This window comes from Achroia grisella, unplaced genomic scaffold, assembly GCF_030625045.1.
Source record: "Achroia grisella isolate CSIRO2021 unplaced genomic scaffold, CSIRO_AGI_Agris_v1 utg402, whole genome shotgun sequence".
Taxonomy (NCBI): domain Eukaryota; kingdom Metazoa; phylum Arthropoda; class Insecta; order Lepidoptera; family Pyralidae; genus Achroia; species Achroia grisella.
Window position 1 is genome coordinate 1607927 of NW_026712841.1, and position 26410 is coordinate 1634336.

General features: G+C 31.2%; 1 protein-coding gene across 1 annotated transcript in view; it reads right to left on the bottom strand.

Moving 5' to 3' along the window:
- Positions 1-563: 563 nt before the first annotated feature.
- LOC131844240 (uncharacterized) overlaps positions 564-26410 on the bottom strand; it is a 75612-nt gene continuing 49765 nt past the window's right edge. Inside the window, exon 3 of the mRNA XM_059193066.1 lies at positions 564-4856. Within this exon, the coding sequence (XP_059049049.1) occupies positions 2698-4410 (1713 nt within the window). The 5' untranslated portion in view covers positions 4411-4856 and the 3' untranslated portion in view covers positions 564-2697. The remainder of the gene's footprint in view (positions 4857-26410) is intronic.

Consider the following 26410-nt stretch of genomic DNA (forward strand, 5'->3'; position numbering starts at 1 on the left):
AATTCTGTAATCCATACTTTATATAGGAGAGAAACTTGAACTTGGTCAGTATAGGCAGTGTTTAGCTATATTTAGGTATATTACTACTATCAAAATTGTATTTCTTTCTATTGGCAAGATATAAATATATTAAAGTAAATAAAGGAAAACTAGAAATTGCACAAGGAATTCTTTCACAATCTTTGTTCTCAGGTAAGAACTATATTAATGTAAGGACGTCATGTTTTGTAATTCAAAATTATTTATATAAAATGTACCCCAATGTACTCAAAACCCATTTCAGTCAATAAAATCTATGTTATAATAACATTTGTATTATTCTGTCGACGTATATACACATAACGAGATCTATTTTTAGCTTCTTTAACACAGGTAGGCACTTCATAAAAGTTGTTCATATAAATCTATATAAAGTGCAAATAATGAATCTATATTTGTATCTACTTTAGATTTGTTCATTGTCATGTATATAACGGTAAAAGCTATTTTTAATATGTAGAATATCAATAATTTTTTTTAAAATTAAACTTAATAATGTCAACAATATATAAAACATACAATCATTCATTGTGTAAGTTTATTTTAATGTAAATTATAAATACCTATGGTCCTGTCTATGTATTTAATAGTTTTATCTAGTGGCCTTAGATATAATGAAATAGTTCGTAAAAAACGTGCTAGGTCGCGTGTCGTGCAAAAACAACATTGTGGGCCTAATGTGTGATACGGTGATACTAACCGGCTATAGCGAATGTGCCGCGGCTGTGACGTGCGGAGGTCGAAACTTATTGTTGACCGATTTGACCTTATTGCTAGTAGGTATTTAATTTATTGCTATTGATGATTATACTTAGTGGACTCTATAAAGTACACTGCCTATTTAAATTAAATTATTCTTTGTACTCCGGAAGTACATATAGCATGTCATAAAAATAAAAATATACTTAAACCGGAACAAGTAAAGTTAAATTATTATTGAGTATTATGTTTGTTTAAAGCAAGTGGCAACTGTTGCAATGTAGTATGTCGTAGTGCGCATAAGTTTGGTGGAATGTAGTGCCCGAGTTGCGGTGGCAGTTTGGCACTTGTGGCACAGTAGCGGTGGTAAACAGCGCCTCGACGCCCGCGTTGCGTCGCCCGCACACAACGTGCTGTGTCACGACTCAATACTCATTAAAACGACTTGGTTTCCTGCTATGGAGGTCGATTCGAATTAAATTCATTTTACTTTTTTACAAAATAATATGCTGCGTAATGTATTAATGAACAGAAAATTTCGAATAATGTTAGTCGTTTTGTGGTTAGATTTAATAGATTTGGTAATATGAATAGACGATAATAATCTTTAAATTACTAGAAACTGTGAAAGTTCGTTGTTTAAAAATTATTATGTTATCTGCATTATCTATTGCTGAAAATGATAGAGAAATGGATTAAACGGATTGGGTATTAGTAATACGGAGCAATTTACTAATAATGGACACCTTTATGTTTCTGATCGTAGATTGTCCGCCAGTTGATATTATTATAAGAAAACCTTATCAGCGGTCCATTACTTTGTGTAAACAACGTAAGACAAAACATTATGTAGTACATGGTCTGAACAAAGAAAGGCCATTTTATTACACGAGAAAGGGAGCACAATTTTAAAGACTATTATTGGAACAGCACTTGTATTTCTAATTTATAGCAATCTGAGAGCAATCAGGCCTCTCCTAGTATGAGGAGAAAGATGTAATATTGGAAACGAGAACCGTTCACTATATTGACCGATATGGATTGAATGGCAAAATAATTATTTTGTTCCTCTAAATACGCAATGATAACAATCATATTTAATATAATAAGCCATAACGCATTGCAGAGTACCTTATAATTGTAATGAAACATGTTATGTAACATTTACAATTCGTTCCACTGTCGAAAACGATAGTAAGTACGCAATACATGAGCCGTGCATGAAAAAAAATAACATAGCGACCAAAACAGAGAGCAACACTAGGTATATAGAGATGCGATAGTTGAACGGTGAAAGATGGTAGGTACTGAACGCTCGTTCTTTTACTCTGTTTTTATTTTATTTTTTAGAAAGTTTAGTCGGTCGCGCTGCGGGAGAAATTACGGCGGCGGCGAGCTAATCCCAGCGTTGCTCATCATTGTCTGTGGAATTTATCTGATGACTTTTTTCATTTCACTATTGATATCAGTATAGTCCCAGATAGCTAATAAATAAAATTAATATAAAATATATATCTGTATGGCTTATGTAAGACATCAGATTCTGCATATCTTTTAAATTTATCAAGAACGAAATATATCAGCTTACAAATGCGTAGAAATACGTTTGACTTTAGATTTAATTAATATTAACATGACTAATAAATATGGAATGTAAACTTTAAAATAATCTCATATATAAAACTACCTATTCTTAGCTAAAGCTAAAAAGTATTCGGTAACGGACGGATTTACACACAAATTAACAATTAAGACAATGTCTAAGAACTTTCGAATTTTTCTTTTCTAACTGCCTTATTTTTCTACAACTATGACATTAATTAGCACCTTACCAAATTCATGTGTGATATTTCAGCCTTTAGGTATTCGATTACATAATTATTACATCGATTATCACTGTGACAAAGTTCAATTGACTACGAATGTGAATGGCCGAGTCTGTAGCGGCGGTCGGTGCGGTTACCTCTGCTTATTCGGTTTCACAGCGCCATTGGCTGCTGCACTCTTTTGCGCGATGTGCGTCTGGTAGTGCTTCGCAAGGTGCGCTTTTTGACGGAAGCTTTTTCCACAAAGTGAACATGAAAACGGTTTTTCTCCTGTATGCGTCCTTACGTGTACGTTCACAGAGTATTTGTCTTTGAACCCTTTTGAACAAATTGAACAGTAATGAAGTGATCTTTCTTTTCTAACACCATTCGATGTTGACGTGGCTGCTTGAATAGCTGTGCCAGACTGCGCTTGAGTCGTCGGTGGTGAACTCTTATTCGGTATTCTTTTATATTTTTTGCTGGCTGTTTTTGTGCTGGTAACAGTTGGCGAAGCGGTCACGATTTGCAAGTGTTGTGGCAATTGAACTTCACTCGCAGGAATTGTAACTAGTTCACCGTTTATATTCTGTATATTGTATACATTACGAGTCGGGTCGATGGGCTCCACAGTATAATATGGTTGTATCGATTCCCCGAGTTCAGTGGCTATCCGTTTTAATTTTTCATAATCCTCCGGATAATTGTTATCTAACTGAGACAATATAATATCATCGACGCTTTGCGTTGAAGATGGATTTTCTCCATTAGTGATAACTGTGGAATTAGTGTCTTCAAAAAATATAGAAATGTTCACATTTCCATTTGGTGGTCCAATCGCCATTAGCAATGCGGGATCTGCATCTTTGTTATCTTGATATGTTGATGGTATTTCAGCTTTGTTGTTATTATTTATTATTAATCTTTTTAATTCTGTACTAGGTTCAAGTTTTATAGCATTTTTTTGTATAGTGCTATATCGAATGAAAGTTTTTCCTTGTAATGCACTTCTTAGTAAAGATTCATTCGATTCTGTGTTATGATCTGTAACTTTCCAATCATTATTATTATTATTAAATTCATCCTGTGTTTCTAAAATAGCCGCATTACCAACGATTGTATTTAAATTTTCATCTTTTTTATCACTGGTCTGGAAATCATTATCTTCGTAAGTGTATGGCTCTACTTTTACTAGATTACTTGAGGTCATGTCTGTATTTTGACTTTCAGAATCTCCATCTTCATAAGTAAATTCATCCACTTTTGTTAAATCTTGGTTAAAATCGTTGGGAAATCCATTCATACTTAAAATTGAGTCAAGATCTAAAGAAGAAGGTTGTTCTATATCAGTAGGACTTGACATTGAAACGTCTTCTTCTTTAGGCCAGTATCGATTCGTACTTGGTTCATTAATGTCTTGATTAAGAACTGTTAATGTGTAAATTTGTCCATCTGTATTACTGATAAGCTTATTAGAAATAGTAGTGTCTGTACAGGGGTGAGTGCCATTTATTTCGTTGTCCTGATTCCAATAAAACTTGTTGAGATCTTCTAGCATGGCAGAATCCAAGCGATCGCGATCACGATCAACGTTCCAAATAGAATCAAAACTCTGGAGGGTAGTGGAAGTAGTGGCAGTCGCCATACTATTATTAGAAGCAACTTGAGTACTTGTAACGCTTAATAAATTATTATTATTCTGCTCCTTAGGCTCCTCCGAGAGTAAAGGATTCGACCTAGAGTCCGGAGATTCCATAAACACGTTCACAGAACGCATCTGCTGTTTATACTGAGCATCTGTAACTTCATTAGACGTCACAAAATCAAAGAAATCTGATTTTGACAGTTCTGGGGCAGTGGCCGTCATGTCTACCGTTTCAATTTAATAACCGAGGACGACTGCTCGGTTAGTTTTATTATCAGTTCTGTTACATCAAGTAAAATGTAGTCGTATTTGTATTCTGTATGTTTTTGTACTACGGTAAGTAAATCTAAATTTATATAAGTGAATTAAACCCGATATGACTTGTACTTTATTGGCAGTCGCTAGAGCGTCGGTAACTGATTATACAGCGGATGAACGAAGCGTGGGGCTGGGGTGCTACTTGGACGAACCCAATGTGCTCGAGTCAAGCGGTGGACCAATGGAGTGTGCGAATTTGATCCGTACGTTCCTCTTTCCCATTATTCACCCCAACCCGTTCTTCTATATCTCAAGAACTCAGTTCACCAAGTTCGCTGTTACAAATGCGATGTGGTTTAGAATTTTTGCCATGGTTGTAGTGAAGTCGTCTGTCTTGAGCCAGCAGCTGTCTGAAAATAAAGAAAACAATATATTTTAATACCTGCACACAACATTACTAATATAAAGTGGCTGCTACTAAGATAAAATATTGTATTTTAATTATACGTAGGTATAAGTTAATAGTACTCATTTATATTCACTTGTTTTTTTTATAGAAATGTATGGGTAAAACGATTGCGCATCTTAAATATGTAGCTATTACTCGAATAAGTAATTAATTTTTAAAGTTGCATAGTTGGCGTCTACAGATCCTGTACGAAACCAGGGCGAGCAAGTCACGCGGCGAGCCGCGGCGCGCCTATTATATTATTTATCACGTAGCACTGAACGCGAGCTTGTCTGCCCACCGTCTCGGTGTAATGCGTAACGTTAGTGTCTGTAGTTTTTGTTTCATAATTTGTAAGTTTCAGTTATTTTTACATACTTAGGTTGTATAATACACCTATTTGATAAATGCTTTTTTCTATTGCTTAATATATATTTCTTTTACTGTGCATAATACGGTAAGTAATTTACATTTACATTTCAATAAAAAAACATGCAATATGAAAATCAGGCTTGATTAAAAAAATATTTACAGAAATACAATAAATATTTTGTTTCACATATAATTTACCTATCTATGGACTGATAAAGTGAGTTGGCATCGAACTGTTCAAAGTAAATTAAAAAAAAAGTCGAATTGATTAATAACCTCGAAATATGTCTTAAAACTTAGTTACTTCATTACATCTTCATACAAAAGATACATTTTTGTTTCCAAACAAAAATGTATCTTTTACAAATCGTAATATAGATATACATATAATGTAAGTATTAATCTACACAAGTTACAGGCTTATGCCTGTATCTTGCGTACTGTATGTACACTAACGAATTATTTAATTTACTGTGCTCAAATCTCCATAATATACCTACCTTGTATTTGTTTCTTAAGTGTCAGTTTTTGTGTATGTTTTTTATGGCAGTAATAAATAATTGAGTACTGAAAATAATAGACTAATGTACAGTTATGTACACTACAAATAGTGTTTGTGACGAATTGCAAATAATCTGTTGTTGTATTTTATTTTGATTATAATAAAGTCGTTAAAAGTGGTCATACCTACGCTTTATAATTCAATTTCAATTACTATCTAACAGTTTGTTTTCGAAATATAATTGACGGCGACTGAAATACACATTTTGTCTTAGGTGTGTCAGTGTGTTTTACAGCGGTATTACATTGGAACTGCGGAAAACCTAATTAGGAGGAATATATTGTATTGTAATTTTTTATTAGACATAGAAAAGACAAACGAGATTCGATGTACAATGTAGTTACACACATCGTTTTAAGTGATTACTACACAACTTTTGGGAAGATAATATTAACCAATAGAAATATAATTGGCAGCTTGGTGAGTGAGTGGTTTAGTAAACCGTCTTACTTTCAATCTTTCGTGGAGGTCTGTTACCGCCTATGTTATACGGTATAGGCTGGCAGGGCACTAGTGGAGAATGACAGAATGCGACCGAAATGCGTTACAGCAAATTCCAAAGGAGTTAACAACAACGTTTTCTAGAGGGGACAGCTTGCACGTCCTCCTATTATGGTAGGTACACTGCTAGCTATGGGGTCCCAATACTCCATAATAACAATCCACTTCCCCGTAATTTGGGATTGAGTAGGACTGTGGGATTTGACTTGGGTTATTAGTATTTTTTAAAGATTCTGGCACCAACTATTTCAGTTATGAGTTGACAAATCAGTGAGTCTCTTAGGATAAGACAACAACATATTTTTATAAAATAAATGATATCTCGTAAGTATCTTGTATGAACTTACATACGTGATTTGACTATAGACTTTCGATTTTATAGTGCACTTACTAATATCATAAATGTGAAAGTTATTCTGTTTTTCGTCTGTTTGCTACATTGGCACGAGTTAAACTAAGATTGTTAGCAAGTTTTTAGTATGTAGCAAAAAATACACGCTATAATATACTAGATATTATTATTTTACAAATATTAGCTTAGTATACATAGGTATATAAATATTTTATAACTCATAACATATACATAATACTAACACATACATAAAACTGCGCGGACACCTTACTCCCACCTAATTTTATAATGGACGCCATCGTAAACCATTAGTGGTGCAGCTCCTCCACTAATGGTTTACGATGGCGGGCCCCCAGTGGAGGATGATACGATGAGCATGATGTAGGTCAGTTTGCCCATTGTGATCAATTCGACTGAAATTAACCATGATGATTTCCAGGGGATCCGCATGGAGATCAACCTGACATTTTAGTTAGTTTAAAAGACAAAAGACGCGATTGTTGTCACTACGAGTTAGGTATATAATGTCATATCATAAGTGTTAAGTGAGTTCACCATAAATAAAAATAATGTGAAGAAAAACTTAAATTTTTAACTTGTGTCAAACCGAAGATATTACACGAATTATTTAATATACTTGTATAATTGTGCCTTCATCGTCATCATACTTTTATATTTTACTTTAACACTTAATTACTGTAGAACACATGCCAAATTTTTATTAAATTACGAAACCACATTGGTACGTACCTATTTATTTTTTAAGCATATGGGTATATAAGAAATAGATGTCGAGCTACTATAAATTCATATATAATTTCTACAAAAAAAATCTGGTTCTATTTCGCTTTAACATATACTATATTTATTATTCATTTGTATTGAATCTTTGTCGTAGCTTAATGACATAATGTCCAATAACGTGAAATGAGAAGGGTCTGTCAGAGACTGAGACTACGAATTTAGAGCAAACTCGCGGGACCGAAACATCTAGTATTACGTTTCACCTGTCAACTGATACAATACTCACTTGTTGATATTTCACGAAATATTATTTACTTGCCAAACAGGTATATAACAACATGTCATTTGATCTTAAAATATATTTTTATTGCGTGCCCAAATTTTGAATGTGTAACACTAAATAAGATTGCTACTGAACATATAATACTTTAATTAAGAAACCTTTTAAATAGTTTTGTTTCAATCTATAATACTCCTCTTCCACGCACGGTGCAAACATTTTGTATTCATGAGTATCATTCTCATGTTTGTATCGGTCTGGTTCTTTTCTATGTATATTATGTACGTATTTACAAAAAAAAAAATATCAGTTGTCTAATACCCATAACATAAGTTCTGCTTACCGTGGGACTAGATGGCGCTGTGTTAATTATCTAGGGTTATTTATTTATACTAATATTCTAAGTTGGAAACTGTACAACCGTCGTAAATCACAGAAACGCTTAAACGGATCTTTAGGTTTGACGATTTCATGTAAACATAAACTGTACCTAAATATTACTAGTATTTCATAGATTATGTTTTATATCAAATACGCACTTGAATCAGAATCAGTTACCACCATCACAATATAGTAATTAATAGTGCTACTTATGTAGACAACTTTTATTATTTTCATTTCAATTTTGCCATTCCAATTTCATAAAATAAGTCGTTATGTGGTTAACTAAAAAATCATCTAGGTATTTAAAGGCAAATATGAAAGGCATTAATAGGTAGTTATTTATGTTTCCACGAGAGATTACGATCATGAACATTAAGATTTTTACTTTTACAAAGAAGTTTAGTTTCGAAATTTGAATATAATACCTATCTCTTAAAAAACTAGTGTATGCAGTTAGTAGAGCTAAACGTAATGACTTTTTTGCCGTAAATATTTGTAACTGTAAATTACCATCAGGACCATTTATTAAATGATTCTGATATCGATAGTATAGCGATTTAGTCCTCAGTTTTTTAAGGTCGGTACTAATATTCATTAGTATTTTTATTGGTGAGTGTTTCATATGTAAAAAAAATCTTGTAGTATTCTCAGTTGTTATTTAAAAATGATCTTTCGTGTTCAAATGAAATGTTTTTATAGAACACTATTTAATTATTGTTTTCTTAATACAGTTCCTATACAACATAGTTCTTTTATTATCAAAGTACAATAGACCTATATATTAAATATTAAGGTTGGTATAAACAATGAGACTTTACAAAGATTGATTTACAAACGATTTCTTTTTTGCAAGTAATTGTTTGCGTAATTTATGAACGTATAGATTGCGGTCCACTAATAATTAAATCGCAACATGTAATGCTACCCAATAAATAAACTGAGAGTTGGCATGTCTTAATATAGTACATGCGGATGTTTTATGGTTACTACAGTAAAATATTATTGAGTCGTAAACGATAAATTGTTGATTAGCTGAATATCTGTTTTCACTGCCCTAGTAGACACATGGATGACAAATATTTATTGAATATAAAACATCAATCATGATGCTTATTTGATTCACATGATTAATAGAAAATAAAGACATGTTTTTTTATTCCCGAGGCTTAGGTATACAGAGTACATAGAATAAAGGGTTTTTTTGTTCAAATCTGTCGCTTTTTTAGTCTTTTTAGAAAAATAATTATACACTGAAGTACAGATTAAAACTAGTGAAATGAATCTTCTTAAAAATATTAGCTTTATTGTTGTAAGCATCTTCACTACTAATGAGAATAAGTCGAAACCGACTGATGGCCATAAATATATATATATATATATATATACAAGCCACTCTAGGCTAAAGGTCATAAAATTCAAAACTCAATTAGTACTTTATGTGTTTGCATCACTAATATGTATATTTTTATCTACCGAAACTACACGTAGTTTAACATTATATTCATAGTAAAATAATTTTAAATTTAAAGTAATTTTAAATAGACAAACATTATAGAAATATTTTTATACTATTATAATAACTTCATCAACTATTTGAGGCAAGCAAATCAGTTTGACCCAATATAGCCGTACTGCACTTCGTAATTACATATATAGCTACATAATATACCTTGAAACTCATTTCGAAATGCTGTGTTATAATATTTAATAACAAGACAGGCAATATATTAACGTAGGCCACATCGTTTACGACATGTGTTAGATGTATTTACTATCTATTATTTTTATTCGCCTCATTATGTAATTTATAACACGATTAAAGTATAGTAGAATGATTTCAATTACAGTACCTCCTTGCAAATCCTATTAAAAATTTATATATTACTGTATACTGATGTCGGTGAGTATAAATATATGATGGGATAATTTAGGAAATAAAATTTCTTTAAGATTAGTTCTGTTCGCAAATATATAGTACAAACAGACAGATATACTTCGGTGTTTATAATATTAGGATATATTAATATGGACATAATTATTCATATGCAACTACTATTTTATTTATTTTGTTTGTATTTATAAGATGGCATTACCACAGCAGTGACGGCACCTTAAGTCATAAAGAATATAGTGGGATTAATAATTTTATTATTTTTGGTATTAGGTGCAAAGTATCAGTCAGTATATAATACTAATTTCTCCAATATTTAATTAATTTAATTAATTTATGTTTATCGTCGTCAATCATCTCGAAAAGTATACTTATGTATACATATACTATCTATAATAGTAGCACTCGATACTCCATTCATTTCTCCTTGGTAGACCTAACTTATTATTATTGTTATATAAAAGTTAAACGTTATAGAATTGTGTCATTATCTAATTTAACAATTTAATAATAACCGCGTATCGAAGTTATAAGATTTGTTAAATCAATGACACTTTTACGTGACGGTAACTTTATAATTGTAAGAACATAGTGGTTTTCCTAAACATTATCGATTCACCTTTTTTTTAAAATAGGCTTTGAATTTTTTTTGTATAGTTGCCAAATGTGTGCTAAATTCAATGTATATAACATGTCTAATATATAGGTTAGGTATCTAATATCCTTTTTAATTTTTCGATTTCATCAGAAAAATATCTGCATTAAAAAAATACTTTTTCTTATCTGTTTCAATAATTCTATCTTGTAACTTAGTATATTAAAGTAGCAGACCCGGCCACGGGTTGCTATGGCTAAGGTTCTTGAATAAATTAATATTGCGACTATAAATTGAGATGTAAGCTATCCTATCTTTCAAGTTAGATCAAATTACACACATTGTGCAAATTCAATTTGCAATCGGTTAATACCGTGAACCTTCACAGTACTTATTCTACTCGTACTTGTCCATAATTTTTTGTATGTATGTGAATTTGATAAGTTACGCGAATCCGGTGCATGTGGGTTAACGAGCGGTTGCGCCACGATGCCAGTGCTGAGTGCCACCGGCGACGCCGGCAGCACTGTGAGCGCTACCACTGCTAGCACTCATCAACCGAGGGTCGCCCGGCCGGCACGGCAAACCGGCGCCGTGCTCACTCGACTCACAATTGGATCACGACTCCAGCATTTGCATATTCTTATAGACATGGAAATTGATTCTTCCATACTAATAGTACAAATGATAAAATGTGTTGTATTTGTTAACTTTTCGGTCTTAACGAAGGTTTATGTATAATAAATAAATTGTATCGAAGGGTAACAGCGTATAAATTAAACAGATATGTGTCTTTACACCTATATCCCGCGGCGATGCTCATGAAAATGTAATTTCCTATAGATTCAAATAAAAAAGTATATAGATTAAGTATTTCTTAAATTTATTTACTACGTACATTAAATTGGAAATTCATTCTTATATTATAATAGTATTGAATAAAACCTTCTCCTAATTAAAGTTTACATACTGTTTTACTTCTGATGGTCGTAGGTTCGATTCTTCGTACGATACAAATATTTGTATACATGTTTATAATGGTTACATCGGCGTGGTTGTTTTCTATATATAGTATATATGTATTCACAAAAAGAATTAAGTATTTACATCTATTGTTGTCTAATACCCGTAACTTTAGCTTTGTTTAGCTTGAGACTAGATGGCGCTGTGTGAATTGATTTGATATATTATTATTATTACGAAATATACAGAAACAAGTCACTGCTTATAAGTAAGGTTACGAGATACTGGTTTATGTCTAAATATTATTATTTAAATTACGAATTTGTGTTATTTAGTCAATACAAAGAAATTAAGGTTCAATATTATATGAGATTAGTAAAAAAGAAAGGTAATTAATTAATATCTAGTACATTATTTTAACCTCGTCAGTATTTAGTTGTTATAATATATATTAACAATTATATGTGGATATTCATAATTTTCCTATAAGTAATAAATTTCATAAATATATAGAATTTATTCTCATAAGTGCTAATGTATTACCATATTTAATGTTCGATAATATTAGATGTATCTTTATACTTCTATCTCAAAGTGAAAGTGGTATAATAATACAAATATAAACATTATCAATATGTCCGTTCTAAAATGTTAATTACGACTGGACATGGACTCGACAAATTTTACAAAATGTGTGGAAATCTAAGTATGATTGTGTAAGATTGTCTTATCTTTGGTATAATCATGATGATTTACACTATAAGAATTTATTTTGATTGACTTGTTTAAAATGGATATAGAATTTTTTAAGTGACTATCAAAAGGATGATATTGTTAAGTTAGTTATATTTTTCTTTGTATTTCTTTACTTTTACTTATGTAACTAACAACTTAATTAATATTTTTACACTCGTTAGAGTTTAATATTTTAATCCTATTTGAATATTATCAGGTACATATTATGGGTATTATAAACAATAAAGGTAGTTACGTAATTAATTATATTTGTTGTATTTTTATATACAGAAAATATTGAAGAAAAGGTATAAAAAGTCATACTATTCAACTACTAACGTAATATTTTTTTATTCTACGTTTAGTAATTTCTAAATAAAAGGTCACTATATTTTAATGATGGAAGATGTAATGATTATTAATTGTTGAACCGCTAATGTCAGCAGACTATGTAGATAGATAGATATAACAAATGACCCCAATATCTCAACTAGACTGCCCGACATTATCTTTGGGAGGCATCGAATAATGTTAACAAATTAGACTATGGGTAAGTATTTGAAATAAAACTAAGCGAATAATAAACGTTGCATTTTTGGTAGCGATTGCAGGGCGAAAAATAATAATAATAACTTATTGCAATATTAGTTTGTGTTACATAATTAAGTTGTACATAACTATATTCAAATATGTAGGTATAATTGTGCCACCTGAGATTCTATAGAATAATACTGTATATAGGGTGTCACTGCTACTGCTGCTGGTGTTTTATTTACTATTTGTTATCATATTTACAAAATAATAAAAGGAAACTAAAACATAAATCCAATTTTGTATAGTATTTTATGTATATCGTGATCAGTATATCTATTTTTATTTTCCGAAAAAGATTTTTGTTTCATCTTAAGTTAATTTTTGTTATTAGATAACTCTCAGTTATCTAATCACAATTATTAACTTATTTCTATATTATATAATTTAGTGACTGCTCTAGTAGTTTCATTAATATAGGTACAATAATTTGGTTATTTTAGAAATCCAACTAGAAAGTTTATAGACAGTGTATTGGCAACACTGATTGTTTGTTTGATCGCAGCAAAGATACGAGCTTGATGACAATACGACTATTTTAATTGGCGCTGTCTTAACTTCAAACTTAGAACGTGTCGCATCGCAGGTGCGCTGACTACGGACCTATCAAGCCGATATAGAGAAACCCTCGTGATAGATTTATGTTAGTATCTGAAGGTTGCATCAGATACAAATTCACTACATATACATTTTAATTAAAATCATCAATCAGAATATAATATTTATAAAAAGAACTAAATTAATTTTAATATATTTATTTTCCTTATTACGACTACATAGGTCGAATAACTGATAATAATTAATGGTGAATACAAATTCTCTTGAGTGAGTGGTGATTCCGTTCCGGTAAACCTAACATTTGTAGAACTACACTTACGAGATAGAGCGGCAATATTTAAACCAACAATTAAGTAATGTGTTGAACGGAATGCCCCATTGATCGATATTTTTCCAAACTCATATTTAATAGGTATTCAATATCATGCCATGATTAAAAAAAATGTCTATTTCATTCCTTATAAATTACTTATTTAAAGTAGGTAATTATAAACATCTTTAGATAATAGTGAAGATCAATCAATCATTATTAGACATCATGAATGTGTATAAACGTTTTGTGGTGTCAGTATATTGTATTCATAATGCATGAACCTCAAAGAGATAGATTTTATTTGGCAAGTCAATAATAAAGTTTGTTGAGCGTAAAGAGGAACACGGTTCAGTGCACCGGCGGCACGGCGCTGGCGATGGCGCTCTACTGCTGCATACCAGGCACTCGCACCCGCCGGGGCGCATAGCAGCCTCATCGGGCGCCCGTGTGACCTCCGACATTTCAATCGAGATGGCCGCTTGCTTAGAACAGCCTTTGATCTTTTCTCGTATAACACGCTGTTGCAATTTTATACCAGATTATTATATTACTTAGGTTGGATAGTAAGTAGTAAAAGCGAAATCATAATTGTGAATTCAGTTTACATTAGCGCCCGAGGCATTAAGAGTGTTGAGATAGCCTGAGATAGCCTGTCAGTGACACGGAGCGTCATTTAGAATATTAATTTCGTAGCGTGAGATTTAGAACCCATTAGGTATTAAAATTTACATTAATAGCGATACTTGAAACCTCGACGCTATACAAATTATTGCGAATTGCTATTGATAAATTGTGTACATTTAAGTACTCAACGATCTTGTAGATGTACGTATATTATCCAAGAAATTAAGTAAGAAATATATTTAATTTATAAATACATTTCGTGGGTACTTATTTACATTCTTATTCTATATTTAATCGACATTTTTCTATTATACAATACTGCTCAGTTTGGGACTAGTGAGACAGGGATATATATTTTGAATAACGTAAGTACTTATTATTTTCCCAATTGACTACTGCCGAACTAAACTGAGGAGAAATTGAAAGAAAATATTGAAAGTAGCTGCTAATCTTATATATAAAATTCTCGTGTCACAGTTTTCGTTCCCATACTCCTCCGAAACGACTTGACCGATTCTCATGAAATTTTGTGAGCGTATTGAGTAGGTCTGTGAATCGGCCAACATCTATTTTTCTTCCCCCTAAATGTCAGGGGTAGTCCAACCCTAAATTTTTATTTTTATTTTAAGGCAAAACAACGTTTACCGGAACAGCTACACATATATAAATGTTTGGAATGCTGAGGTGATTTATGTAGAAAGCCGGGAACGCGGTGCTACATAGATCGTATTGTGAACAATTGTTTAATGGGTAATAAATCGAATTCAAAATGTAACCCCGTGACGTATGTGGAGACATCCATTTCCAAGAGATGATAAGGGTTTATTATAAAGATGACTACGTTAATTAAGGTACCATATTCACATACCTATATTATATAAACGTACTTATATGAACATTTTTTTAAAAGTATGTATTAGCTATTCTAGCTAATGTATACATAAATGTTGATGACAAACATGTGTTATATTACGGATAGTAGAACAGATAGAGGCCATTATAAATGCCAATGTAGGTCTATCTGATTTATGACACCCGGGAGACCGGTGCGTTTGCAAGGATGCACAATCTAGTCGTGGCATTAATGGCTTATATTATTTGCTTCGTCGCTCGTTGACCAGTCACAGTGGCGTCGTGCTGCATTTAGACTGGGTCGAATTCAGATATGAAATATAGTTAAATAATTTATATTATTATTAAAATTACAAACACAAGTTTCCCACGCGTCCAAGCGATGAATCCTGCCAGATAAAAGGCATGTTGTGCAGCACATTCATTAACCAAAGAAATAAAAGACAATAACAGTAAATTAACATAAACGTGTTGTCTATTGAACATAAAACGGTTAATTTAAAATGGAACCTAGATTAGACGCAGACTATGTTTGTATCAATTGTAAAATAAATTTACTAATATCAATTTAGAATTTCAATAGATATCTTTAATAATAATATACATGAACACATGGCTATGTACTTGCTATACATTAAAAAATGTGTTGAATATCTTTTAATTGAATATAAGTACGAATTATGATATGTATATTTTGTGCGACCAACATACGATTTGTCTGATCAGCATCAATCATGATTTATTTCGAAATAAGCCCAGATTGCCCCACATTGCAGGTGCAATCACAAAAAAGAGAAACTGCGTTGTGGCGGTGTTCGAAAGAAAATATTATCGACATCAGGGGCGATATTTGAGACTGTAGCAGTCTGCTCCAGTTACAGAAAACGGTCCCTCTGTTTCAGATCCGGTTTGCTCTGGTCTCGTGTGGGTCCTTTACTCTCTTATCGTTCAATTATTATATTTAAAGTATCCCTTAACAGACACTATCTCGATTAAAATCGAAGTCATTGTCTCAGTATTGTGTTCATTATATAGAATAAAACGAACTGTTTGAGAACTTTCAACGCCGGCAAATTAACCTGTTATAACAAATCTTTTAATATAATCTATCTACTTTCGAGTAGCTTCTTAATAGTTGAAGATGTTTGGATTACTCAGCAAAGCGACACGAAAATAAATTTATTTTTACACCGACGTAAAAAGTCTTAGTTAAAATCTAAAAAGTGCATTTTTCACTTTGTAGGTTTTTTATTCTATGTAACTATTTTGAATTGCCTATTTATTCCGACAGTGTATCACGCGTGCAAAACTACAAATTAAAATTGTTATTGTGATGTAATCATTGTATACATATATGTTACACTGCTAATTTTATTGATACTATTTATATATATTGAGTTTAAGACAAAATAAAATAAAAACATATTAAAAAAAGACATGATTGATTGACACGAGGAGGTCAGGTAACAACGCAGCACAGCGGTCAACGGTCATTCATTTAGGATGTTACTTTACTTGGGAAGTACATTGTCAAAACTGACAGGTTACGACAACTTGATAAGGCACCTGCACCCTCATTTTTATGCTTAGATTTAAAAATCAGGATGTTCCCGTTTCGAATTATATTTTAATTAGGTATCATCATCATTGTTTTCCTTGCTGCTGTTTTTATTATTGGGGGAAGGCGCAGTATGTTATCCTCTTCCATTGATTCCTATTGACTATCATATCTCAGCTTACTCTCCTTTTATGAATAACGCCTTTCACACTATCTATACACATTTTGTTCGGTCGCCCTCTCCTTTTACATGCATTCATGGTAAGTAGTTCTTCCGCATTATATGTCTATAACAAGACATTGTCTCGCAACTTCTCTTTTATAATACACATTCCTTATTCTGTCAGCCCTGGTTAACCCACACATAACAACATTTGCATCTCTACTTTATCGTTTATTTTTTCCTTTACTGCTTAACATTCATTTTAAACAGTTACCTATACAAATAAATAAAATTGAATAGTCTGTAATATTGATTGAACACTTGAATACTTGAGATGTAACCCAACACTAATATCTAATATCTGGTGCATAATCATCCGGTGATAATCAAATATGCCAAAAAATAATTTAAGAATTCCTATAACAATTACAAAAACTAGTTACGTTTTGTAATTATAAATTAAAAGTATGTTGTATTTTCTTAATTATTGAGGTGAAAAACATTTTTAAGGATTTTAGTGTGTACTTTAAGCACGCTAATTTCAGAAACTGATTAACCATTTGCAGTGTGGTTTTGTCTGATATTTTGGAAGCGCCACATATTTAACGTTTGTTTCATTTTAAATTATTAAAAAACAAAACAGTTATAACATATTCTTATTCCGAATATACAACGCCGATGCTCTAACAATAGCGATGAAAACTTGTATGTAAAGCTTATTTTGTCTATACAAATATCTTAAAACGTAATTTAAATAAATATTTTTAAATTATATTAGTTATAATACTCTGTATAAAATTTTCAAATTACTGTCTTGTGAATTTTACAAAATAATTAACAGGAAATGAAATATCAATAATATACAATTTCCGCCATTTAGTTATCCATATATAGAGATCGCGCAGATGGGTTTTGTAATTGAAGTGTATGAAGATATCAATCTTTATTCTATGATTGTGAATTGAGATGGAAATATTTGCACTTACATAACAACGTTTCAAATTATCTTTGGCCCTAAGAAAATGTTGAAATATTATATGGATGAAAAATAACTGAATAAATAATATGAAAATGACTATATCAAAGTTATTTTTTTCAATGATTTATTATTAAAAACATAAATAAATATTGCAACTATAAAGAAATATTCATGAAATATGACACGTTTATTTATATTCTTGAACTAAAATCGGAATGGAATATGTAGATACATTATTGTTAACAGTCATCGCAGTTAGAGAAGGTTATAGATATAGAAATTCACGATATAGAGCTGCATAGCTGCGCGCAGACTCTCAATCGACATTATAAAGAAAATAAGTGCGATACTAATTGGTAGTGAACACACGAGTCTGATTATGTTAAATAATAAAGCACGCTCAATACAGAAGCAGCCTAGCATCAAACAATTTGACAGCAAGCAGATTAGGAAAGAAGTACGTATACGTTTATATGAAAATGAAAGTGAAATCATTAATGTTCATTCAAATTAAATATTTAGAATTATTAACTTATTATGGTTTTACTTTCAGGTGTACAATTTAAGAATTATTTTTGTATTTCATTTGATAATTTGTTACAATATTAACATTATTAATATTAACTATGTCAACTAATTAGTTTTAGAATTAAAATATATTTCCGAGTTATCAGAAAATCTGTTAGAGAGATTTAATTTGATCGGTTGAAATAAAAGTAATAAAATTTCGTTTATTTTTGGTAAAGTTATTCATATACCCTAATGTTAGATACATTAGGGTATATGAATAACTTTACCAAAAATAAACGAAATTTTATTACTTTTATTTCAACCGATCAAATTAAATCTCTTGAGAGCGCCGTAAATATTCTGTCCCAGTTATAGCAGGATTTTGTATGCAACATAATATACCCTACTTGTCATAATACCATCGCACACAGTAATGGTATACAAAGGGGTTAATAGTTCACTAAAATACTAAAACTATGAATAATATAAATTACATTTGCGAGACCATTCTATGTATAATGGCGTTGCAATGTCTACAGAACGACATGCAATTAGAAACGTGATACGTGATATACATCACAGCTGCACCGCATAACGAATAGACAACAATTTATGTATGACCAGTTTCGGCAGCATGTATGTTATGCGATCTATGTCTAAATTTTATACATCCATGTCCGATGAATTTGTTGTTGTCCAAAAATATCATAATTTAAAGTTACAGGTTTCATTTTTGGTTCAATAATTCTGATTTATATTTAACCATAAACATAGGGTACTGATATTCTAAATATGTATAATATTTGTTTGAGATTTCGCCCGTATGGAACACACAGTATTATCTCAATCTGAGATATGCAGAAAATCTATTCATGTAAAAAGATAAAAACCCAGTATAACAAAAAAAAATGAAATAGTTAAAAAATATTTACGAAATTGAACAATTTTATTTAAGAAAAATAATTGAGACCACCTTTCACTGAGAATGTACTTACTCGTAAATATTAATTTATGCCGTCTAGGTTTAAAATTTCAAATATTCATTCTATCAAGAGGAAATCCTAGCAATGAGTATGAATGAATGACCCAGACAATGCAATAAAATAAAATATGTACCTTATTTAACTAATATACATACTCTTTGTATGTACATTAGATAAATAAGGTACATTTAAATATGTACTTTTACAAAGATTTAATTTATCTTACACAGTATAAATAATAGCAATTTTATTAGCAGGAAAATATGTCGTAAAACGATATAGCGTATATTAACTTACATTTTCGTAAGTACTTTCTATCTAATATGCTACTCTGAATGAGATATATGCGATGCTAAGTCAATAAAGTCATAAATTTTCTAAATTCTCGCCGTGTTCCCACGTAATTACTAACTCGTGCAATAATCTCTGGATCAGAAGTCAGAAATTTAGAAATGAAAGTAAATTTATCGTAATCTGAACTATGTTATCGTGATCAAAATGTATATTCATTATAATAATGTAATAACTACTGAATAACTAATAAATCATTGTGTAAAGCAAACAAAATACTTACGAACATTCCACAATAGATTGTTCATATTCTAAGATATGTTCACGAAAGTATACCACTTTCCCTGACTTATGTAGGTATTTGTATTAAGAAACAGGTAACATTTGCTACCAATTGTATCTCAAGTATCAGTCAGTTCACTAAATGACAGGTAAAAACCAAGTAAATGTCTAATCCATTTTTTTTTATTTACAATTTAATAACAAAATCTGTATGGAAACAATATTGGAAACAAAAACAATCAATAGTAAAAATAGTTATCGAAATCTGTTTACTTTTCACAAAACTCACAGCGTACACAAATAACAGTCAAAAAATTAAAACATAAATGTCGCTAAAGTTTTTAGGGTTCAGCGTGCCATCCACCACCATAATGAACATACATTATGGTGGGGCTGAACAAGTTGCACTACTGCATAGAATTTTTTGAATGTATTATATTTGTACAATTCTTCATGTAATGAATATATATACCTACTCGTATCAAAACATAATAAAAGCGCATTTTAGATAGGTGTTATTATAAATTCTGTGGAGAGATATAAACGTATTAGATGTATGATTACAAGAACATGAAATCAGAGCTAGCCATTTTCACGGTGTAGATGTTTCCAGTAATAACTCCCGAGTCGTGATCTCACTTGCATCAATTTATTTCGCCATTAATAGTTTGTCCTTATTTATAGGTATTATCTCGTCTATCGGCTGGTTGTATTTCGCAACCATGCAGTTAACATCATTTGCATACTCCGCAGTGTCGATACAGAGCAATGCCTCCACCGCACTTAGCAGTTAAATCTTTACATCTAAGTACTGATTTTCATCGTCGTTTCTCGTCCAAACCATCTAAACGTCACATTATCGGTATATAATTTAATATAAATATGTTTAGAAATTACACAACGCCATCTAGTCTCAAACTATGGAGAAACTCTCTATAAGTTGAGACTAAATGGCGTTATCAAAATGAAACATTGCGATTAAATACAAAATTTTTTTTTCTTCTAAGTGGTAAAATTCTGTAATCATAAACTTCATTCTAAGATTAATTGATGTACCTTTGTAGAAACTGTTTTATATACAAATGAATTAAAATAACATAAAATACAGTTCAATAAAATACTCAAGTGATACGAGTATCTATGTCTCATCTATTTTATTCGAAGGTTATTCTGGTATCGAGAACTACTCTTATGTATGTACCGGCTCTGATATTCGACATTCGCTGCGGATGCTGTGATGATCCAGATTCATGAGTCCTTTCACTGAGCAGCCTTGAGCGCCGTCCCAGGACTGGCCATTACCGCCACACCGTTGTAATGTCCTATCGATTAACATAGATCGCCACTAAAAGATTTAGTGCATAGACCACCAACGTCTCAGCGTTCAAGTCTATATTCGAACAAGTAAAGTCTATTGTGTTACACATAGCTGCAAATCTAGTCTAACTCAGTCAGAATATTGTATCTATAATTGTGCTGAATAGTTCTTAGAGAACTATTATTTGTATTACTTGACTAGTACCAATGTATTTCACTTCTACACACATATATATATGATGATGATGATATATATACATAACTTCATTCAATGCATTTAATATTAACAATGACACCGACTGTTTACTACAGGTGTATTGAAGTACAGACACACAAAACTCAGATAGATCAGTAATCACATCACGAGCAAGGAGGCCGTGTCTTAATTAATTGAGCTATCATGTCTAAGATTTATACTCCGAATTAATGATTGTTGTAGAAAAGGACCGGTTTAGTCTGCTGTTACTCATTATTATCAACAAGAGCATTTATATAGTTGTTGGTTTTATTGTAATTTGAAATGTTCAACGCACGACAACGCATTCCAATTAGTTAAATATAGTGTCGTTTAGATGTAGAGAATTCAGAGCAGCCTACAAAATGCAGTCCATCCTTTCAGTGCAAAATATCGGAGGCATCCATCAGCCAATTAACAGCGGCCGACACTCACGCGGCCACCGAATCCGGTCGACGCTGTGACGTGCTCGTTTGCAATTTAAATCAATAAACATGATCGTTATTTTTAATCGATAATGGTATATTTAATTGGTCACTTTGAGATTCTTCTGTTCTTTTTTGCCGCTCGGTCCGCTGTATAATACGATTGACAAATTTTTCATAAAATATTTATATTTTATTTAAATATAAGTTTTCTTTAGTCTCTGAAATCACAAAGCACAAATACACAAATATATATGCAATTATGCATATGGCGGACTTAACAATTTGAAGCACTCTAGTAACTCGTTTTAAAGTTAAAAGAAAAGCTACAGTCTAAGAATAAAATTATTCAATAATCATTTTTATGCCAAGTGTGCATACCAAACATATGCTATATTCATAGTGAAAGTCAAATTACTTAGATGTGAAGTTACTTAGGCATTAACCAATGACATCATACTTAAAGTGACAGAAAGAGTTTAATAGTGAGACAGTTATCGGATATGCTTTAGAGTTCTAATATCACAATATATCAAATAACTGTCAATATACAATTATACATGTAAAGTATATTAAACTCGTATTATTCTTTAATATAGTATAATTAAATATGGATATTTTTGAAGTTAAAAACGTTTCTAAAATGACATATGTGAATAAATTCGATTGAGAATCATAGTAGTTTTATGACCCAAAGTATTGATTACTACAACATCGTCATTTGTGGTTTAAATTGTCTATAATCTGTCTCCTTATTTTACTGATAATAGGCGGCCATCAAATAAACGTAGGTATATACCCATGAATTCATTTTCAAAGATAATCTTTGTTTTTCTTTCTATATTGAAATATTTGAAATTTTAAAATCATATTTTTAATAACATTAATAATACTTGTCCTTTATGTTTTGTTGGCTATATGTCTCTATTATGTAATATGTATACTCCTATGTGTGGTCTCCACATATTATAATGATATGTTATATTCTGCATCATTAAAACACACAACACTGTGTTTAACACAATCGCAAAATGTGAACAACTAATGTTGTAAAAAAGTAATTCCGGGCGGATTGCTTACGAGTATTTTGTATAATAAGTACTACAATGAAACTATTGCACAGTTAGGTAAATTGTGCAGTATTTTATTTAGATATAGAATAAAGGATACATTTTCAATTGAGCATTCTATAAATGATTTACTTTGTAAAAATTAGAAGTTAACCAGTTAAGAACTATTCAGAATCATATAGTTTTATGTTGATTTTATATGATACGGTTTTTTACATAAGCATGAGACTATTAATTCAGGTTTTCCTTATTTTCTGAGACCCAGGTTTATAAATGCGGTTAAAAAACCCGACCACATAACTGCTAAATACTACTCCTCATATACTCCAATTTTTACTCCACCCTACATCCTTATTGAATGAAGATTTTGTTACAATGTACTGTTAAGTCTCCAATTTTCTTAAGTTAACAATGATTAACAATTATACTAGAAAGTTTCAAGGTGATTAAAGTATTAGAACATTGGACAGATTTTACAGCAGCGGAATTGATTAGTTCATGTGCCTGCTCACTTGCCTTATAAAAGTGACAACTCATTATTAGATTCACAGGTTTTTTGAACACGTTGTCCGAATGTGTTATGTTATTCTCTTCTTTGATTACAGAATATCAATTGTTATTTGCTTATAACAATTACGTTAATGACTTTCGTAACGTATAGTCAAATTATGTTTCTTAACAAAAAATAAGCGTTTACATATACTTATTGCAAAACCGGAATTGTAGGTTTACACTCGTACGTTGGTTTAATTGAAGGTTTATTCGGTGCGACTGTTCATATCAACGTAATTGCTGCAAGTTTTAAGTGAAAACATATACATTATTTAATAACTTTCCTTTAATGTGCTCCAGTTATTGACGTTTGCATAAACTCGGTCGCACGCTACGTCTGTCACATAATTTTTTAAATAAATTCAGAAACAGTATGGACCATAATTTTCAAGTAATTTTTGAAGGAATATACGTTTATACTATAATTTATAGGCGTATACATCCACATAGATTACTTATAAATCTACAACTATACACATGTAAATTATACAACATACATTTCAAGTGTATATTATACAATATGCCCACTTGATTATTGTAAATTTGTCAGAACCAAAAAAATATATATTATTTACGTCTTAAATAAACAAATCCAAAAGTCTGCAGTCCCAAGCACTAGTACTATATACTGTAATAAATAATTTATAACTACAAACATACGTATTGAAAATTTCACTTCTTTGTGTATTACTTTGTGTATAGTAATAATTTAAAAACTAATTAATGAGACAAAACGGTCTATAACTCAGTGAGGGCAGTGAGTCCACCCTCTCTGCTATTCTGTTATAGCCTTTATCAATACAAAACAATGTGAGATCAACGACGACGATAGCATATTAAGTTTTAAACTACAACTAACAAAGTAAAAATAAGAATTGACAATAACAAACTTAAAAATATATATTCTAAACATTATTCAGGATTAGTTACAACATTAAATAAAATCTAAGAATTATTCAGGGTTATTTTATCATATATACCATCAGACGCAGACTTGCGTGTACACACATATATCGACATAACTTAGTCTTACTGATAATATAAATTCACCGATATGGCATGAACACAGCTTCTTTCATAAAGATGAATATAGGTTACCTTATATCGAAAATGAAGTAGACAAAGTCATGGGTAAGTACTAGTGCCCTACATGTAAAAATGCATTATAGCAATATAAATAGCCGAACAATGCGATGACTCCTTACTACGTGTGAAATATATTGAACATAACTTATTTTATGTACTAATGTGTAATATTTGTTTGTTAAATGACAAATAAATATGTTGGATACAAAATATTATCTTTGTTCTGGTCTTCATCATGTCGTGAGATTAAATATTAAGTAATAAGTACTAACAATTTGTTTGTACATTTCTCACGACTACACGGCTGAATAGATTCCAATAAAATTTGACGAAAATATACATTGTTTCTTGGGAAAGGATACAAGCTATCGTCTATCTAAAAAAAAAATAATGAAATCGCTTGTAATTTGACTAGCCAAGCTAATAGTTATATAAAATAACTATAAGGAAGAGGTTGTAGACCGAATTCATCTCGAAGATTGGAATTTTAAATGGTGATATCATTGGATATAGTCACATCACCTCAAATTAAAACATTAGTACACTTTAGTAGTCAAATAGAAACACAAGTACCTGTAACCACACGTGATATGAAAGAATACAGAGATATTTACAATGGAAATATAGTTTTACTTGCTATTAAATTCAATTCATTATTTGATGAATAACTTATGTGCTTAAATCACACATATAGTTAACACATAATGGGAAAGACCAAAGTGTACGGAGAAAAAAATGTGAAAGAAGCTAAGTTTATAAAAAGATATCTCTTTATAACATAGGTACCTACATGAACAGGGCTGATTGTATCTCTAACATAGGCAAATAACTTTCGGATATAAAGTAGGTATGTACGATTTATGGTAATAGCACTCTCCCTTGCAGGGCAGGCTCGTTGCAATGGAAACTGCGTGCCGGGTCGAGCGCAGCGCATGTGCCTTTAATATATGCATGCGATTGACACCTGCAACCCGCGGTAAGCGCATCGCTCGCTGCTACAGTCCCTATCACTGATACTTTGATGCACACTCGTGATAAATTTGACACACTATACCAGAGAACCAATCTTGAAGCACCGCAATCAATTTTGCGAAACGCACCTCGTTTTCCCATAAATCGTTTATAGAAATCGTTCGCGAAATGTGCTCATCTATTTATCATTTAGGTATAAGTGTACAATATAAAAGTAATAATCAGTCCTTTAATGAATACATTACTATTCGACTTAACTCAAGTCAAATTCCTGCTTAAAATCCTAGTAATGTAGATTTAAGCAGATGTGAGAAATAAATCTTCGTAATTTAGTGACCCGCAGTAAAAATGGAAAAATATCCTGTGTATATTTTTATATTAAATTCATTAAGTTCCTAAGCTTCCTTCTTCTCTAATCGGTACATGAAGCAAAATCTTGTACCCTTTTGAACGTACATACGAAAATTACTCGGACTAAGAAATGCGCCATTTGGCATAGTTGAATTGTAGAAGCATTAAACAAAACTTTTTATATAATACGGCTTGAAACCTACAATTAGTCGTTGAATAGAACTTTGTTACCGTTCAAACTTAAACTAAAAATGAATTAAGGTCGAGTTTTAAATACTTTTTATCACTAGTTCTATTACAGATATATTTCATATTATTCAATGATATTTTCCTGTAATACAATTTTTCTAGAGCAGTTAGTAACAACTTTCTAATGAATTTGGCTGTACCTATATCATTAGAGTCTAAATAGTCAATACTATTTT